This window comes from Cucurbita moschata, unplaced genomic scaffold (genome assembly GCF_002738365.1).
Source record: "Cucurbita moschata cultivar Rifu unplaced genomic scaffold, Cmos_1.0 Cmo_Scf00035, whole genome shotgun sequence".
Taxonomy (NCBI): Eukaryota; Viridiplantae; Streptophyta; class Magnoliopsida; order Cucurbitales; family Cucurbitaceae; genus Cucurbita; species Cucurbita moschata.
The window spans coordinates 797,905-818,716 of record NW_019268551.1 but is presented as its reverse complement, the minus strand read 5'-3'; the positions used below and the strand labels follow the sequence as shown (position 1 = coordinate 818,716).

At 37.6% G+C, this 20,812-nt stretch overlaps 2 protein-coding genes across 2 annotated transcripts in view; both read left to right on the top strand.

Moving 5' to 3' along the window:
* The window catches only part of LOC111431185 (glycine-rich cell wall structural protein 1.8-like), a 14,162-nt gene extending 7,358 nt beyond the window's left edge, over positions 1-6,804 (top strand). The window contains exon 2 of the mRNA XM_023067743.1: positions 6,511-6,804. Coding sequence (XP_022923511.1) covers positions 6,511-6,681 — 171 coding nt within the window. The 3' untranslated portion in view covers positions 6,682-6,804. The remainder of the gene's footprint in view (positions 1-6,510) is intronic.
* Positions 6,805-11,961: 5,157 nt separating this feature from the next.
* On the top strand, positions 11,962-12,729 carry LOC111430998 (glycine-rich cell wall structural protein 1.8-like). Its single transcript, XM_023067488.1, has one exon. The coding sequence runs from the start codon at positions 11,962-11,964 to the stop codon at positions 12,727-12,729; it is 768 nt and encodes a 255-aa protein (XP_022923256.1).
* The last annotated feature ends 8,083 nt before the right edge of the window (positions 12,730-20,812 follow it).

Genomic DNA, 20,812 nt, shown 5'->3' with positions numbered 1-20,812 from the left:
GAAAAGTTCTATGGAGATTTACAAGAAGAAGTTTATGTAACACCGCCAGAGGGATTCATAAAGGAAGACAAAGAAACAAAGGTATACAAGCTGAGACAGACATTGTACGGGTTAAAGCAGACATACTTACGAAGGCCTTGTCAGAAGAAAAGCTCTGTACTTACGTCTACAACTTTGAATCATGGGGGAGTGTTGAGATATGATTCAAAATGAAGATATGATTCAAAATGAATATATGATTCAAAATGAAGATATGATTCAGAGTAGTAGAGATATGATTCAAATATTCAAACTATGAGATTTTTAGGAGATTGTTAGGAGATTTAAATTCTTTCTAGATTTTGATGATTTACTATTTTTGGTCCAGTGTATAAGCTATAAATACTGGAATTGTGTAAGCCTCCAGGTATTGAGTCCGTAGACAATAATAAAGCACTGTAGCTTTCATCTATTCCTATCTATTCCTATCTCTTTCACTATCCCTCTTTCCAACAATTTTCACCCTATATCGATTTGTTTATCAGCGCAACTCAAAATCTAAGGTTAATTTTAAAGGGAAGTATTAGGTTGTATGAGTCCTTAAGCTTACTAAAAATAGTTATTAATGTGAACAAGTTTAGGAGTGATTAGTGTTTTAACCTCAAAAAAAAAAAAATTTAGGAAACTAGTTGTGATTTCTCCCTATAAATAATACTCATGACATGTATGCTCTTTACAACAATAACTAAGAGATTGAAAAGCTAAGTGTTTAACGTTTCTTTGTTTCAAAAGATCTCTCCCCTTAAGTTGTTCTTTTTTATTTTTTATTTGTTTCAACCTATTTCGATCGATGCTCATATCCAACATTTGGTATCAGAGTCAAGATGCCGAAAAAATTTTGTCACCTTACAAAGTCACCGGAGGAGAAGTGAAAACAATAAGGAGCGGAAGGGAGGGGAGTGTAACACTCCAAAACCTATGACACACGAAGAGTAACTACATAACATGGTCGATAAAATTGGGTGTTGACTTACAGGCACAAGGCTTATGGGATATCGTCGAGAATGTTGACGTTAAGGAGCGTAACGACAAGATGACTCTTGCCACCATCTATCAAGTAGTCTTGGAGGACGTACTTCTCATGTTGGCAGAGAAGGACTCGGCAAAGACAGCGTGGGAGGCACTGCAAACAATGCATGTGGGTGTGAAACGTGTCAAGGAAGCAAAGGTGCAAACCTTGAAGAGTGAGTTCGAGGCTACCTGCATGAAGGACAGTTAGTCAATAGACGGATTTTTCATGAAGTTGACGACGATCGTCAGCGGCATCCGTTCATTACGCAACGTGGTGGAGGAGATCTCCGTCATCAAAAAGTTCCTTCAAGCAGTTCCCCCAAGATTCATGCAGATTTTTGCCTCCATCGAGCAATTCGGTGACCTCAAGAACATATCAGTTGAGAAGGTCATTGGCCATCTTAAGGTCCATGCGGAAAGACTTCGTGGCTACAAAGACAAGAGGAGGAGAAATACCTCTTACTCACACATGAGGAGTGGCTCGCACAGACGAGAAAGAAAGATACAATGATTCTTCTTTTTCACGTACGAGGGGACGTGGGAGCCATAACAAGAAAAACATAGGTCGTGGACGTGGTTGCAGACATGACAGTAGACATGGTGGTAGAGTTGGTCGTGACAATACCTCACAAATTCATGACAATGTCAAGTCCCGGAAGGAGACATGGTGGTAGAGTTGGTCGTGACAATACCTCACAAATTCATGACAATGTCAAGTCCCGGAAGGACAAGAGTATGATCAAGTGTTACTCTTGTGGAAAATACGAACATTATGCGGTAGAATGCCACAACAATGAGCGCGATGAGGAGGCAAACCTCATGATCACGGATGATGAAGAGCCCACATTGATGTTGACCGAGAATATACTCAACCTGTTGGTGCTCAATAAAGAAGGTTATGCGAACCCCTTCATAGATGGAGAAGACTAAGTGGAGACCAGCATGTGGTACCTAGACAATGGATTATGCGAACCCCTTCATAGATGGAGAAGACTAAGTGGAGACCAGCATGTGGTACCTAGACAATGGAGCGAGCAACCACATGACCGGAGATTGAGCAAAGTTCAAGGAGCTTGATCAGAAGTTCACTGGAAACGTGAAGTTTTGCGAAGGATCAATTGTACCGGTCCAAGACAAAGGGTCTATCTTGTTCCAGTGGAAACGTGAAGTTTTGCGAAGGATCAATTGTACCGGTCCAAGACAAAGGGTCTATCTTGTTCCAGTGTAAGAACGACCATCAATGTCTATTAACTAAGGTGTATTACATCCCGAGTTGAAGAGCAATATTATTAGCCTTGGTCATTGACAACAGAAACGTTCCTCAAAAATATTATTAGAGTGAAGATAGTCGACTCGTTCCTCGAGATATACAACAAAAACGGTGTTGATGAAGGTACAACGGTTGCAAAACTGCCTGTATAAGATACTATTGAAAGACCATCAACATCTTCCAAAAGTATCCATTGGCGTTGACAAAAAGAAAGTGAAGAAGAAACCAATGGGTCAGGAGAAAAAGGAATCGAAAAACATAGCCAAGAAGAAACCAGAGGCTACTACAATCAGTAAAGAACAACCTAGCCATGTAGGCCTAGAGAAAGGCCACCAAGGCGTAAGAAAAATGGGACATCAAACTTGTCCTCTCAACCAAAGAAGGCTAGAGACATGTATAAAAATAAGGTTGAAAGACAAAGGAGTATCCTACAAAACGAAGAAGTCCCTACACATAAGAGAGAACGGAAGAAATTGTATGTTGTAGAATTAAAATTTCTTATGAAGAATAAGGAGTTGATCAGGGACCAAGCAACGTTGAAACTATAGAACAACATGCAAATATTCTCACCAAGACCCTAGCAAAGATTAAGTTTGCAAACATGCCGGAGTTATTCAAAGTAAAAAATCTCAAGTAAAGTCAAGCTTACGGGGGAGAATGTGAGTGATTAATCTTGACTTTGTAAAAATAGTTATTAAGTTGAATAAGTTTAGAAAATAGTTAGTCAATTGAGAGTGGTTTTAACTTAGGGGAGAGTTTAGGAAACTAGTTGTTCTTTCTTAACTGTAAATATTGATGAGATGTATGCTATTTACAACCACACAAAGAATTAAAAAACTAAGTGATTCACGTTTCATTGTTTCAAAATATCTCTCCCCTCAAGTTTTTCTTTTTTAGTTTTTTATTTATTTTGACATTTCAATCGTAGGCCATATTCAACGGGTTGAAGGTATTTGAGTAGGTAAAATGTTTGTTTAGAATCAAAGATCATTTTCAAAGAACATTTTATAAGAAACTTGAAATATACTTAGATTTGACTGAGAAGTAAAATAATAATACTCCAAACCCAATAATATTTCTTGACTAGGAAATTATGATTCAAAGACTTTAATTTAGAAGTCTTTAAAATTGATATGAGAAATCTGATTCAAAATTTAGACTTTGAGCTCTAGTATGTATTGGTGAAAAGAAACTATATGATATATTAACTAAGTATGAGATTTTCTTTTATCGTAACAAAGGATTAAGTTTAGACAACCAAAAGATTGAAAGAAAGCAACAATGAGCTTCTCCCTTGGACATGGAGGAGTTACCCAAGATGACCTTTTAATTATGATTGGGGCTAATAGGCGAACGTAGGCATGTTTGGGGGAGGCCACATGTCGCACATAGAAAAACGAGGGGAAAACCTTGTGTGTTGCCTCCGACTAGTCTCAGAGTGTGGACGAGCGCACAGTGAATGGGACATGTGTCTTGTTCTTATAAGATATCTATAAATTCGTTTGAGATACGTATGCTAGGATTCGAAAAAAAGAATATCAAGGACTATGCATTTGGACCCGCTCCTAGCAGGTGAGCATGAAACCTTCGTGTAAGAGTTTTTTCAATCGCATGTGATGCCCCTGAAGGGTTAATTTTGCCCATTTGATTCGACCTTCATTTGACTGTTTTCGGATCATTTTGAATAATAAACTTATTATAACTTGAATTAGGGTCCGCTAGTGAAATTGTGAAATTGTGGAGCACCGGGCAAGCAGGAAACGAGAGTGAGTAAGGCATGCACGACTAAGTAAGTAGCCATTTGAATTTTCTTGAGCAGTACTTATATGAATCGCTGGAATGTGATAGCACTAAAAATGCATGTTTAGGGTATAGAATTGAGTTAAAATTTTAAGTAGGCTATAAATGATACCCACAAATATTTGAAATGTCTTAAGAATGAGATTTTTAATTTGTATATTGTGTGAGATGTTTTCGTTCGATTAGTTACTCTATAATGAGATTGAAATTTGTACTCAAGGTGATTGATTGAATTATCTCCTTATTGAGTTAACAGGTATGTTTTGAGAATGAGATATGTACTCCAAGTGATGGATTTAGTTATCTTCCTGTTAAGCATGTATGTACACTTTGAGAATGTGATTTGTACTCTAATGCTTAATTGAGTTATATGCTTAATTGAGTTATCTCCTTATTTGAGCATGCATGAATGTATTGAGTTAAGAATAAGATGCTATAGTTATGACAGTTTGACGATTAACCTAGGTCAAGATACCTCTAGTAGACCGAGCACCCCAAGATCATTAGCAATGATCAGAGGTCTAGACCCTAGTGCTCTGAGAACCAGATTAACCCCAATCAGCTAATCTAGTAAATCTGCAACGCTAGAAAATGTGAACAACTATCTAACTTCGATTGAGTTTGTGACAAGCAAGAGAATGACTCAAGATTTCAAGGCCTCCTAAAAATTTATATAGGTGTAGAACCTAAGCCTAAAATACCTTAAGCCTAATTACAATACATGAAACTCATACCTTAGCTTTGTAAATATCATGTCTACAAGTTTGACGAAGAAATCTCAAGATAAGACGTAGAATGTTTGGACGACTCTCACTTTTAGTTTCTCGTAGGTCGAAACGTGCAACTCTAACCCTTTTCTATGGTAGAAGATGATGTCATGGTTGGTTCAGTTGAACTAGACACCCATGATTCAATTTATCCTGTATCAAATCTTTCCACTATTGTAGTTTTTTTTTAGATCATTTTTACCATGGAAGAAAATGATTATTTGGGAGCATTAAGATTCTAAAATTTTATCTATAATGACAAAGTACATCACTCTTAATATCTTACTCTTAATATCTTAAATACTATGATATTTTTTTATTATTTTTTTTTTTAATGCAAATGAGATTTAATATCCTTAAAATGTGATGATTTATTCCACCATTATAGTACTCCCAATGAGAGATTATTTAATGTAGTTTGTTCAAGTGGGAATTAGGGAAACATGCATAAATGATATGTAAAAGATATTATAGTAATGGAATATCGTTTCATAACCCATTTCATGTCTTAAATCTCATGGCGGCTCAAGTAGCAAAAAAGAAAAAGAGCCTAATTAAATAAATGTTCTTTATGTAGTGGATTTTTATAGCCATTGTGAATTTAATCATACAAATATCTTCCTAAAACTAAATAAATTATCAACCTTAACTAATGCGAAGCAAGAAGAAATGATAAAACTAAAGTAAGTAGTGAACCATAGATATTACTTTTAAGTTTATCTTTGCTCTTTCTCTAAATCTTACTAAATCTTGCAAGATCTTTCAAATGAAAGATGACATCAAAGCCTTATGTGAATATTCATATGATTTACTTCAAATCTAATGTGTGAGCCAAATAGGAGAAAAGGCACACTATAGTGCTTGCTTCATCGACATTTGTGGAGATACATATCCAAATTGTTTTTTATTTCCCCATGTGGCGCCCTCTTTACCAGTAAGCACACCCATGAGAAGATGATGAACCCTCCACCATTTCCTATATAAGATGACCAATGGATTCATTCTAGGCATCCTCAAATTCTCTCCATGGCTATCACTAGAGTCTTGTGCCTTAGCTTTCTTCTCCTTGTAGGGCTGGGTTTAGCTTCCGCTGCCCGAACCCTTCTTGATTATGATCCCCGAACACGTCACTATGGTTACGATCGCCCTAACCCTAGAGAAGGGTACGATTCGGGGCATCGTGACGAATCCTATGATAATGCATATGGTGGAAGATCGGGTGGAGGATATGGAGACGGAAGCTCTGCTCTCGGAGGTTCAGGCTATGGAAGTGGTGGAGTAAGGGGTTCGGGATATGGTAACGGTGGAGGAAATGCATACGGAGGAGGGGTTAGCTCCGGCGTAGGAGGAGCAGGATATGGAAGTGGGAGTAGATATGGAGGTGGAGAAGATCATGGTGTTGGTTACGCTGGTGGGCGAAGTGGAGGTTATGAAAATGGAGGCAATGGTGGGTATGGGCAAGGAAGAGATCATGATATCGGCTATGGAAGTAGAAATGGAAATGGAAATGGAAATGGAAATGGGTATGGAGATTCCCATGGATATGGAAATGGTGGAGGAGTCGACGGTGGGTATGGAAGGGGAGACGGAGTAGGAGGCCATGCTGGTGGTTCTGGCATTGGCGCCGGCGGTGGTTACGGAGGCCATGCTGGTGGTTCTGGAATTGGGGCCGGCGGAGCTTACGGCAGTGGAGGAGGTCATGGAGGAGAACATGATAATAGCAAAGGAAGTGGAGAAGAAGGAGGTTATGACGGTGGATATGCACTCACAAACTCCATTTCAAACAAGAATTGAAACCCTTCTTAAGTAATGAACCCAATATTCATTATGTTAACAAAATAAAGAAATTGGGTTAGAGAATGTTGTTTTCTATATCGATGTCCAAACCACTTTCAATGAATGTTAAATTCGAATCAACTGTTGAATGATAAAACAAAATTTGGATTACATTGGTATGAAGCAAATTGATTCAACCATACTTATTTTCTATTAAAAATAGTTGTTAACTTGAAAAAGTTTAAGAAAATTTTGTGGTTTATTTAGGAGTGGTTAGTGATTTTAACTTCAAGAAAAAGTTTAAGAAACTAGTTGTGATTTCTCCAATGTAAATACTCGTGAGACGTATGCTCTTGACAACAACAACAGAGAGGATTGAAAAGCTAAGTGTTTAAAGTTTCTTTGTTTCAAAAGATCTCTCCCCTTAAGTTGTTCTCGTTGCTTTTTTATTTGTTTAGACATATTTCGATTGTGGGTCATATCCAAAATTTAGTATCAGAACCAAGATGTCGAAACAAATTTCGTCACCTTACAAAGTCACCGAAGGAGAAGTGAAAACTATAAGGAGTGGAAGGGAGGGGAGTGTAATGCTCCAAAACCTATTATACACGAAGAGTAACTACGTAACATGGTCGATAAAGATGCGTGTTAACTTACAGACACAAGGCGTGTGGGATATCATCGAGCATGGTGACGTTGAGGAGCGTAACAATAGGATGACTCTTGCCACCATCTACCAAGCAGTCTCGCAGGACGTACTTCTCATTAGCAGAGAAGGACTCGGCAAAGGCAGCATAGGAGGCACTGCAAACAATGCATTTGGGTGTGAAACATGTCAAGGAAGCAAAGGTGGAGACCTTGAAGAGTGAGTTCGAGGCTACCCGCATGAAGGACAGTGAGTCAATAGACGGATTTTCCATGAAGTTGAGGACAATCGTCAGCGGCATCTATTCATTACGCGACGTGGTGGAGGAGATCTCCGTCGTCAAGAAGTTCCTTCAAGCAGTTTCCCCAAGATTCATGCAGATTGTTGCCTCCATCGAGCAGTTTGGAGACCTCAAGAGCATGTCGGTTGAGAAGGTCGTTGACCGTCTTAAGGTCCATGAAGAGAGACTTCGTGGCTACGGAGACAAAGAGGAGGAGAAATACCTCTTACTCACACATGAGAAGTGGCTCGCACAGACGAAAATGAAAGATGCAATGACTCTTCTTTTTCACGTACGAGGAGACGGTGGAGCCATAACAAGAAAAACATAGGTCATGGACATGGTTGCGGACATAACCGTAGACGTGGTGGTAGAGGAGGTCGTGACAATACCTCACAAATTCATGACAATGCCAAGCCTCAGAAGGACAAGAGTATGATCAAGTGTTACTCTTGTGGAAAATACGGGCATTATGTGGTAGAGTGCCACAACAATGGCGTGATGAGGAGGCAAACCTCATGTTCACGGATGATGAAGAACCCACATTGATGTTGGCCGAGAATATACTCAACCTGTTGGTGCTCAATGAAGAGAAGATTACGTGAACCCCTTCATAGATGGAGATGATCAAGTGGAGTCCAGCATGTAGTACCTAGACAATGGAGCGAGGAACCACATGACTGGAGATCGAGCAAAGTTCAAGGAGCTTGATGAGAAGTTCACTGAAAACGTGAAGTTTTGCGAATGATCTGTACCGATCCAAGACAAAGGGTTTATCTTGTTCCAGTGTAAGAATGACGATCAATGTCTATTAACTAAGGTGTATTACATCCCAAGTTAAAGAGCTATATTATTAGCCTTGGTCAATTGACAACATAAACATTCCTCAAGATATTATTAGAGTGGAGATAGTCGACTCGTTCCTCAAGATATACAACAGAAACGAAGCTCTGTTGATGAAAGTGAGACGGTTGCGAAACTGTCTGTATAAGATACTATTGAAAGACCATCAACATCTTCCAAAATTATTCATTGGCGTTGACAACAAGAAAGTGAAGAAGAAACCAATGGGTCAAGAAGAAACCAATGGGTCAAGAGAAAAAGAAACCGAAGAACATAGCCAAGAAGAAACCAGAGGCTACTACAATCAGCGAAGAACAACCTAACCACGTAGGCCTAGAAAAAGGCCACCAAAGCGTAAAAAAAAGAGACATCAAACTTGTCCTTTCAATTAAAGAAGGCTAGAGGCATGTATAAAAAGAAGGTTGAAAGACAAAGGAGTACTCTATAAGATGAAGAATTCCCACTGCACATAAGAGAGAAGCAGAATTGTATGGTGTGGAATTAAAACTTCTCATGAAGAATAGATGAGTGACCAATCATGACACTACATACCAACATGCAAATATTCTCACCAAGACCCTACCAAAGGTTAAGTTTTGCAAGTAGGAGTTATTGAAGTCAAGAATCTCAAGTAAAGTCAAGCTTAAGCAGAAGAATGTGAGTCATTAATCTTGACTTGGTAAAAATAGTTATTAAGTTGAATAAGTTTACAAAATAGTTGTCATTTATTTAGAAGTATTGCTAGTGGTTTTAACTTGAGAGAAAGTTTAGGAAACTAGTTGCACCATAAATACTCGTGGTGAAATGTATGCTCTTTACTACAACAAACAGAATTGAAAAGCTAAGTGGTTAAGGTTTCTTTGTTTCAAAAGATCTCTCCCTCAAGTTGTTCTTTTTAGTTTTTTTATTTGTTTCGAGATATTTCGGTCATGGGTCATATCCAACCAGTTGAAGATGTTTGAGTAGGTAAAATGTTTGTTTTAAATCAAAGATCATTTTATAAGAAACTTCAAATACACTTAGATTTGACGGGGAAGTAGAATAATAAGACTCCAAACACAATAATATTTCTTGACTAGGGAAGTTATGATTCAAAGACTTTAATTTAGAAGTCTTTAAAATTGATATGAGAAGTCTCATTCTCATTTAAACTTTGAGCTCTAGTATGTATTGGTGAAAAGAAACTATATGATATATTAACTAAGGATGAGATTTTCTTTTATCGTAACAAAGGATTAAATTTAGACAACCAAAAGATTGAAAGAAAACAACAGCTTCTCCCTTAGATATGGAGGAGTTACCCAAGATGACCTTTTCCTTACGGTTGAGGCTAATATGCGAACGTATGCATGTTTCGGGGAGGCCACATGTCGCAGATAGAAAAATGAGGGAAAAACCTAGTGTGTTGCCTCCGACTAGTCTCGAAGTGTAGATGAGCACACAATGAGTGGGACATGCGTCTTGTTTTTATAAGATATCTATAAATTCGTTTGGGATACGTATGCTAGGATTCAAAAAAAAGAATATCAAGGACTGTGCATTTGGACCCGCTCCTGCATGAAACCTTCATGTAAGAGTTTTTCCAATCGCATGTGATGCCTCTGAAGGGTTAGTTTTGCCCATTTGATTCGACCTTTATTTGACTGTTTAGTTTTGCCCATTTGATTCGACCTTTATTTGACTGTTTTCAATTCATTTTGAATAATAAACTTATTATAACTTGAATTAGGGTCCGCTAGTGAAATTCTGAAATTGTGGAGCACTGAGCAAGCGGGAAACAAGAGTGAGTAAGGCATGCACGACTAAGTAAGTAGCTATTTGAATTTTCTTGAGCAATACTTATATGAATCGCTAGAATGTGATAGCATGCAAATATGATCTACCATACATAGAAAAAAAATGCATGTCTAGGGTATAAAATTGAGCTAAGATTTTAAGTATGCTATATATGATACACACAAATATTTGAAATGTCTTTAAAATGAGATTTCTAATTTGTATATTGTGTGAGATGCTTTTGTTGTATTAGTTACTCTATACTAAGATTGAAATCTGTATTCAATGTGATTGATTGAATTATCTCACTATTGAGCTAACATGTATGTTTTGAGAATGAGATATGTACTCCAAGTGATGGATTGAGTTATCTTCCTATTAAGCATGCATGTACACTTTGAGAATGAGATTTGTAATCCAATGCTTAATTGAGTTATCTCCTTATTTGAGCATGCATGAATGTATTGAGTTAAGAATAAGACGCAGTTTGACGATTAACCTAGGTCAAGACACCTCTAGTAGACCGAGCACCCCAAGATCATTAGCAATGACTAGAGGACTAGACCCTAGTGCTCTGAGAATCAAATTAATCCCAATGAGCTAGTCTAGTAAATCTGCGACGCTAGAAAATGTGAACAACTATCTGACTTTGATTGAGTTTGTGACACGCAAGAGAATGACTCAAGATTTCGAGGCCTCCTAGAAGTTCATATAGCGGTAGAATCTAAGCTTAAAATACCTAAAGTCAAATTACAACATATGAAACTTATACCCTTAGCTTTGTAAATATCAATGTCTACAAGTTTTATGAAGAAACCTCAAGACAAGACATAGAATGTTTGGACGAATCTCACTTTTAATCTCTCGTAGGTCGAAACGTGCAACTCTAACCATTTTGTATGGTAGACGATGATGACATGGTTGGTTCATTTGAACTAGACACCCATGATTCAACTTATCCCGTATCTCATCTTTCCACTATTCTAATTTGTTTTAGATCATTTTTACCATAGAAGAAAAAGATTACTTGAGAGCGTTCAGATTCTAAAATTTAATCTATAATGGACAAAGTAAATCACTCTCAATATCTTATGCTCTATGAGATTTTTTTTATTATTTTCTTTTTAATGCAAACATGATGAGATTTAATATCCTTAAAATGTGATGATTTATTCCACCATTATTGTACTCCAAATGAGAGATTATTTAATGTATTTGTTCAAGTGGGAATTAGGGAAACATGCATTAATGATATGTAAAAGATATTATCTTAATGCAATGTCGTTTCATAACCCATTTCATGTCTCAAATCTCATGGCGGCTCAAGTAAAAAAAGGGAAAAAGAACCCTAATTAAATATATGCTCTTTATGTAGTGGATTTTTATAGCCATTGTGAATTTAATCATACAAATATCTTCCTAAAACCAAATAAATTATCATGTTTCTTTGCTCTTTTTCTTAATCTTATCAAATCTTGCAAGATCGTGTTAATGGAAGATGAGATCAAAGCGTTACTTAAATATTCATATAATTTAGTTCAAATGCAACTTGTGAGCCAAATATGAGAAAAGGCACATTATAGTGCTTGCTTCATGGACATTTGTGGACGTGTATATCCAAATTATCTTCTTTTTTTTCTCCATGTGGCGCCCAAAATACCATTAAGCACACCCATGAGAAGATGATGAACCCTCCACCATTTCCTATATAAGATGACCAATGGATTCATTCTAGGCACCTCAAATTCTCTCCATGGCTATCACTAGAGTCTTGTGCCTTAGCTTTCTTCTCCTTGTAGGGCTGGGTTTAGCTTCCGCTGCCCGAACCCTTCTTGATTATGATCCCCGAACACGTCACTATGGTTACGATCGCCCTAACCCTAGAGAAGGGTACGATTCGGGGCATCGTGACGAATCCTATGATAATGCATATGGTGGAAGATCGGGTGGAGGATATGGAGACAGAAGCTCTGCTCTCGGAGGTTCAGGCTATGGAAGTGGTGGAGTAAGGGGTTCGGGATATGGTAACGGTGGAGGAAATGCATACGGAGGAGGGGTTAGCTCCGGCGTAGGAGGAGCAGGATATGGAAGTGGGAGTAGATATGGAGGTGGAGAAGATCATGGTGTTGGTTACGGTGGTGGGCGAAGTGGAGGTTATGAAAATGGAGGCAATGGTGGGTATGGGCAAGGAAGAGATCATGATATCGGCTATGGAAGTAGAAATGGAAATGGAAATGGAAATGGAAATGGGTATGGAGATTCCCATGGATATGGAAATGGTGGAGGAGTCGATGGTGGGTATGGAAGGGGAGACGGAGTAGGAAGCCATGCTGGTGGTTCTGGCATTGGCGCCGGCGGTGGTTACGGAGGCCATGCTGGTGGCTCTGGAATTGGGGCCGGCGGAGCTTACGGCAGTGGAGGAGCTCACGGAGGAGAACATGATAATAGCAAAGGAAGTGGAGAAGAAGGAGGTTATGACGGTGGATATGCACTCACAAACTCCATTTCAAACAAGAATTGAAACCCTTCTTAAGTATTAACCCAATGTTCATTATGTCAACAAAATAAAGAAATTGGGTTAGAGAATGTTGTTTTCTGAATCTATGTCGAAACTGTTTTTAATGTATGTCAAATTCGAATTAATAAGTGTCACACTCCAAAATTTGAAACTCAAAATCGAGACGGAGCTTGAAAGCATGTAAAATGAGATTAGCAAGAAGATATTGCTGAAAAATTTTAGCAATTAATAACAAAAATTTCAATCGAAACAAATTGTTCAAGTAGTATATGAATTTCATTAAAGAAGTTTGTGGGGTACGAAATGTACGAAGTAACTATGCATGACATGTACAGACTCCTAGACGGCTCGAGATACTCCTATGTAGCTTTAGGACTCTCGAACGCTCTCCCGCCTTGATCGATGGCATCACTCACCTGAAAAAGAAGAGTAGAAAGGGATGAGTATAAGAATGACGAGAAAGCAACCTATTTGTAGGCTCTTTTCACATCCTTATCTTAGTAGGTATCCACAGCCTTGTCTCGAGGTTCTAGGGAGTATAAACTAAGCTTCAACTCTCTTTTCTATACCTTAGGTGTTTGCTCATCTTATGCACTTTATGATTAGTGTCTTGGGATAAGGCGCGACCTCATGAATAAAATTAAGGGGACAGTATGTCTACAACTGAATAGTATCACTCTCTGATCATCATTCGTGGAAGTTAGCTGACAACCCGCCCACCAGACCATGCTACTACTAAAATCGATCGGTTGTGATCTTTGTGTGTTATTCAGCTACTAGTCATCTTACATGGTCCCACGCTTCCCCGCTCAAGGATAGGTTTTTACAGCTCAGTGGTCCTGTTCAGGAGACCATTTAGCTATCACCACTAGGTCGAGACACAAATTACAATACCCCATCTGGCTCTGCCTAGTTCAACGATCTTGGTATCGGAGCAGAGAGGGAAATGGAGCTTCTGGATACTATCCACACTGCTCAAGTCTGGTGAGCTACCTCGATTGTCTACAGTCACCATGGTATCCTACTAGGTCTTTCTAGTGCAGATCTTGGTGGCTTAGATTTGGATTCATTCATCTCTAGAATTCTCGCGCAAGGTTTCTCAAACCTGTCGTTGTCTCGACTACTGGGGTCTGGGTCTGCTGGTCATCCTTTTGCAGACCTGAATGCGCAATATCCTAGAGGTATCCTATTCTAGGTCTTTGTATAGCCTACTTAGTCTCAAGCGCTCTAGTCTCACCTCATTGTTTTTTCCTATACTCAATCAAGGAAAGATAACACAAGCAATCACGCATTTGAGTTAACGTGTAGCAGTTCATGTCATATTAACAAATATGTTCGACAAGGAGATAATGTTCATCTTCAACCAGAGTGCAGATTTCACAAATTTCTCTTTCTCCTTTCCCATACAAACTATATCACAATCTCATCCTAAAGAGGTTTCAGTCATCGATTCTAAGTACGATAGTGCTTGCAATTGTTTTCACAATAGGCTTTCATCAACAAGTGACAATGAGATTCGACAATTCTTTCCCCTTCCTCTCACGATTTTTTTTTTTACATTTATTCTCATACGATCCATCTCTATTTTTCACATGTGTTTTGTTAAAATATCATCATTAGCCCAACGGGGTCAAGCCCAATAATTGGATGAGCCCATTATCTATATATTTTTAAAAAATAATTTAGACATTTTAGTAATAAAGGTGCAAGTGTATTTGAGGAAAATGATTTAGATATTTTAGGAGCGAATTTATCTAGCCTCTCTTATAAGTACTCATCCACCCTACTAAGATTTTCATTCCAAGAAGTCCTAACCAGTCTCAAGCACAGTAGAGGACATAATTTAGTCCACCCTACTAAGATTTTCATCCCAAGAAGTCCTAACCAGTCTCAAGCACAGTAGAGGACATAATTTAGTAGTTTTTACAAAGTGTCTTTTAATTTCTTTTTAATTGATTTCAATAAAGAATAGAGTGTTTCCCACAAATAGTTATGTTCAACATGTTCTAAAAGAGTAATGACGTTTTTCTTCTTCCTCTACAGTCATGCTCGTGGGTTGTGTAGCTATTAGATCAGTCGATGTTGACCCACATAAGCATTGTCAGCCTTCTCAATGAGCATTTCGTTAAAAACCGTTCATATTGCTCGTCTTTCTTTCATTCAATTCTAGGAATCGATCGACTTCAAATGGGATTACCCACTTCATTTTGATATGAAATCTACGAAATCGAACAAGTTTGATCACTGCCCGACAAGGGTTTAGACCATTTGAATGAACTTTTGTGGATGACATTGCTTCAAATTAATAAATAATGTTAATTTAAATTCAAGACGTATCCTTATTTTCAATCCTTTATTTATTGATGACCACGAAACTAAGGTTTAAAACCCTAATTTCATCTTTCTTTTTACTCCATCGTCGCTTTGTACTCTTGTAGTAGCAATCTTACCGTCTTTATTATATTCTATCTTCGTATGAAACAGTACTTGTGTATCATTTGGTGTTGTTGTGTAGTTAGTTATCACGTCAGTCTAACATACCGAATGTCTCCAATTCACATCTAAGGATGCCACTTGTGATGTCTCACATTGGTTGGGGAGGAGAAAAAACCACCATTTATAAGGGTGTGGAAACCTTCCCCTAGCAGACGCATTTTAAAGTCTTGAGGAAAATCTCGAAAGGGAAAGCCCAAAGAAGACATTATCTGCTAACGGTGGGCTTGAGTTGTTACAAATGATATCAGAACTAGGTTTCAGACGATGTGCCAGCCATCTCGCTGTTCCCCGAAGGGGGGTAGACACGAGGCGATGTGCCAGTAAGGACGCTGGCCCCAAAGGGGGGTGGATTTGGGGGTAGTCCCACATCGATTGGAGGAATGAAAGAGTGCCAGCGAGGACGATGGGCCCCGAAGGGGTGTGGATTGTGATGTCCCACATTGGTTGGGGAGGAGAACAAACCACCATTTACGAGGGTTACAAGGGTGTGGAAAAAACTACCATTTATAAGGGTGTGGAAACCTTCCCCTAGCAAATGCGTTTGGGGAGGAGAACAAACCACCATTTATAAGGGTGCGGAAAACCTTCCCTTAGCAGACGCGTTTGGGGAGGATAGCAAACAACCATTTATAGCAGACGTGTTTGGGGAGGATAACAAACCACCATTTATAGTAGACGTGTTTGGGGAGGAGAACGGAGAACAAACCACCATTTATAAGGGTGTGGAAAACCTTCCCCTAGCAGACGCGTTTGGGGAGGATAACAAACCACCATTTATGGCAGATGCATTTGGGGAGGAGAACAAACCACCATTTATAAGGGTGTGGAAAACCTTCCCCTAGCAGATGCGTTTGGGGAGGATAACAAACCACCATTTATAAGGGTGTAGAAACCTTCCTCTACGCGTTTTAAAGCTTTGAGGGGAAGCCCAAAGAAGACAATATCTGCTAGCGGTGGAAGTGGACCATTACACCACTAATTGTCGGGCAAGCCCAAAGAAGCAATATTTGCTAGCGGTGGAAGTGGGCCATTACACCACTAATTGATCGACTAGTATCTTTTGAGCATATATCAATGATTAAATAGAAGAGAAGATAATTCTTTTTTTCTCTCTCGATCATTCTTTTTTTCTCTCTCGATCATTCCTAAATAATGAAAATCGAGGGAGAACAAGAAGAAGAATAAAAGGTCATAATTCAATACAAAACAATCAAAAAGATTGAAAGAGAAGAATCTAAAGAAAAAGTTACAAGTTAGTAGGTCAATGTCAGGTCTCTTTATCCACATGAATCTAAGCTTTGAACTTGACCTTCTTTCCCTCTTCACCTCTTCAAATTCACAACTCCATTTCCCAAAGGACATTGCCCAAGTAGCTAATTGGTAGGCCACAACTTTAAAGAGAAAGAGTCCATTTTTGCGATATGTGTGGTGGGGAATCCCGAACTTTTGTTCTTTGTTTCAAAGAAAAATGTGTTCGTGTAGGGTCGAGAAATATAATCTACTTTTCAATGATCCAATAGTACACCTCAATAAAATTATTTTGGGTTTCATTTTTTTCGATTCAAAATCAAAAGTTATTTAGTTCAACAATTGCAGATTCAAGTATCGAACAATCGATCTGCTTTGATGTTTGCTTTACTGACTTAAAAGTATCATTTGAATTACTCTTTAATCAAGTATAAAATCCAAAAACATTCAACGTGTGGAATCGAGAGTTTTTAGAAGAATACTTCTAGTGACGTTGATAAGGGTAACAAATCTCCACGTATCTTCTCAATAATATGATATTATCCACTTTAGATAAAGACCCCTCACAGTTTTGTCTTTGAAACTACCCAAAAAACTTCGTACCAATAAGTATATATTATGAATCTCTCACTTTCCTAACTAATGGAAGACATTGTTTTAAATAAACTTAAAATATTTTTAATCTTCATAGTAATCTTAAAAGTATAGTAGGGTTGGTTTGTAACCCTATCTTCGGGTTGATCGGATTGATCGAGCCAAAAAAACGTTAACCCATGAGCCAACTCGACCCAACCCAACTTTTGTTGAGTTCTCAGGTTATATGCACACTTCTAATTGCTTACGTCTAACCTACATTACATTCAAATATAATTTCTTGCCATATTAAAAGATATTGTCGAACAATATGCTTAGTCTTAATCGAAAAGAGATACATTTTTCGAGATGAAACTAGAATTGAGAATTCCTCAACTTCTTAAACAGCGAGTTTCGTTTACGTCAATTGGAAAAACCTAATGAATTAAGCATGCATTACACACGAGTTCGTGATCGATGAGGTTCTTGAAGAATACCAAGACAAATATTAATATTTTGAAAGGTTGGTATTGATTTTGATGAATCCAATAAGGGAAATGAAGATAACAATGGTGTATTATTGTAGTTTTGAAAGGCCAAATCCATTGGATTTGTAATACAAATAATATACATTGAGTTGCCGTTTTCACCAGGTTGGCCTTGCTTTTCTTGTCCCAAGAACCTTTATTTTGCTTTTCCCTTTCTTCCATGAAAGAGGAAAAAAAAGCATACACTATACCATAAAAAAAACATTTTTAAGACATTCATGGAATTATATATATATACAACATCACAACGGTCAGCAGATATTGTTCGTTTTGACCCGTTATGTATTGTCATTTGCTCACGATTTTAATGTTCTTCTACTAGACAGAGGCATCCACACATCACCTTATAAGGAATGTTTTGTTCCTCTCTTTAACTGACGTGAGATCTCACAATCCACCTCTTTGAAGGTCTAACGTCCACATTGGCACACCGCCCGGTATCTAGCTCTGATACTAATTGTAATAGTCGAAGCTCACCGCTAATAGATATTGTCCGCTTTGGCCTGTTACATATCGTTGTCAGCCTCACTGTTTTGAAATGCGTCTACTGGATAGAGATTTCCACACCTCACCCTTGTAAGAAATGTTTCGTTCTCCTCTTCAACCAATCATTAGCAGATATTGTTCGTTTTGACCCGTTATGTATTGTCATTAGCTCACAATTTTAATATTCTTCTACTAGAAAGAGGCATCCACACATCACATTATAAGGAATATTTTGTTCGTCTCTTTAACTGAGGTATGATCTCACAATCCACCTCTTTGAAGGCCTAACGTCCTCATTGGCACACTGCCCGATATCTAGCTCTGATACTATTTGTAGCAATCCAAGCCCACCGCTAGATATTGTCCGCTTTGTTCTGTTACGTATCGTTATCAGCCTTGCTGTTTTAAAATGTGTCTACTAGATAGAGATTTTCACACCTCACGCTTATAAGAAATGTTTCGTTCTCCTCTCAACCCGATATGGAATCTCATAACCCACCCCTTTGGGGTTCAACGACGTTGCTCGCATACCATCCGGAGTCTGACTCTGATACTATTTTTTTAAGATTAACTAGCAAAATAAATAAACAAGATTGGAATTATTATCGAACCAACCTTGAATTCATGATCGATTCTAATACACTTGAACTACTATAATAATTTATACACCATACACAATTTTAAAAAATAATATAATAATATATATTAAAAATAAATATATATATAAAAAAATAAAAAAAAAAAGGCAAAGACACAGTAAACAGGGTCCGACAAAAAGCTGTTGCCGTGTAGGACGCTCCAAATACTTTGATGCCACGTCAGCCAAACCTCTTTATTATTATTATTTTATAAATAAAATAACAAAATAGATTTTTTTTTTTAATTTTTTTAATTTTTTTGGGGGGGAAAAAAGGGCAAAAGGCGTCTCCGTGTGCGTATGTCTGTCTCCATCCGGAATTTAATTTATTTTTAATATATATATGAATTTAATAAATATTAATGAAAAGACTATTTTACCCTTGCTCCTCTTATTGAGCTCCAAGTTGGAGCTTGGGAGTGTGTAGAGTGGGCCCACTTCCCCACATGATCTGTTCCCCTTCTCTGGTCCCCACTTCATCCACCGCCTCCTCTTTGGCAACTCCATATCCATCCACCACTCTACACGTGTTAACTAGATATGTGGGTCCCATGTCTAAAATACCTTTATTTTATTTCAAATAAAATAAAAAAAAAATTTTTTTGCAAAATTTATGGTCACGTTTATGATACTATTGATAGACGTTCGTTCACGAAAGATAGACTAAATCTTAGTTTTGATATTAAGTTCACGAAAAGCTTCTATCATGTATAGACATTATCGATAAACTTATAATAACTTCGATATGGTTGTGGTTAAAGTCAATTTATTGAACAGCTCTGGTCGTAGATGAATTTAAATCATATATAATAATTCATCATTGATTATAACTTCTAACCATATACATAATACATCATAAGTTTCTATCTCTCATCCACGTATATTAATGAGTGATTGATGCCTATTGAAGATACTTTATCTTAGTTGTTATTAAAGTTCATCGGTAAATAGACTCTTATAAAAAATATACTAGTATGGTGAAGTTTATTTGTAACAGCTCAAGCATACCGTAGTAGATATTGTCTGTTTTGGCCCGTTACGTATCATCGTCAACCTCATGATTTTAACACACGTCTACTATAGAAAGATTTCCACTCCGTTATAAGGAATGTTTTGTTCATCTCTCCAACTAATATGGGATCTCACAGGTATTAGAGTCAGTCACCAGACAGTGCGGGACATTGGTTGAAGTAGGGCTAGACACTCTCCATAGTAGACGTGTTTTAAAACCGTGAGGTTGATGGCTATACGTAACGAGCAAAAGCGGACAATATCTACTCGTGATGGGCTTGAGCTGTTACAAATGGAATCAGAGCCAAACACTCGCTGGGTTGGGTGGATTGTGAGATCTCACATTGGTTGAAAAGTGGAACGAAGAATTCCTTATAAGGGGGTGTAAAATCTCTCCCTAGTAGATGTATTTTAAAATCGTGAGACTGATGACGGTACATAACGGGCCAAAGCAAACAATATTTGCTAGCAGTGGGTTTGAGTTGTTACATTATTAGTGATAAACGTTATCACTAATAGATTTCATGATTGAGCTTGTATTTTCTTGTATGCTAGATAGGAGTGTTCATATGACTCGATGGTTTGACTTACTTAAACTACCTAACCCAAATCAAAAGATTCAGTTGAGTTAGATTTTTTTTTTTAGTTTGAGTTAAGTTAAAAAAAAATTAAAACCAAAAGCTCGGGGTATTTCGTAGGTTGACATGTTTTTGGTCGAGTCAACCCGACCATCCCAAAAATAGAGTTATAACTCAACCCAACTCTACCCTACTTATTATTATAAATATTTAAAATATTATACGTTTGTTACTGATGTCAGCGATAACTTATAACTTCTAAATGTTAAATATTTGAATTTTATTAAATTTTAGTTATTAATGTAACATATATGGTAGATAAGTACGATTTTTATTAAATAATTAAAAAGACAATCAGACAACTCAATCCAAAAATAGAGGATTGTGAACTCTAGTCGGGTTGTTTGGATCACTAACCTAACCAACCCAAAACATCCCGTTGGTCCAAAATATATATATATATATATATATATATATATATATATATATATATATATATATATATATAT

What these genes read in the sequence shown, in the direction of transcription:
- LOC111430998 (XM_023067488.1), top strand. Translation starts at nt 11,962, where the DNA reads ATGGCTATCACTAGAGTCTTGTGCCTTAGCTTTCTTCTCCTTGTAGGG.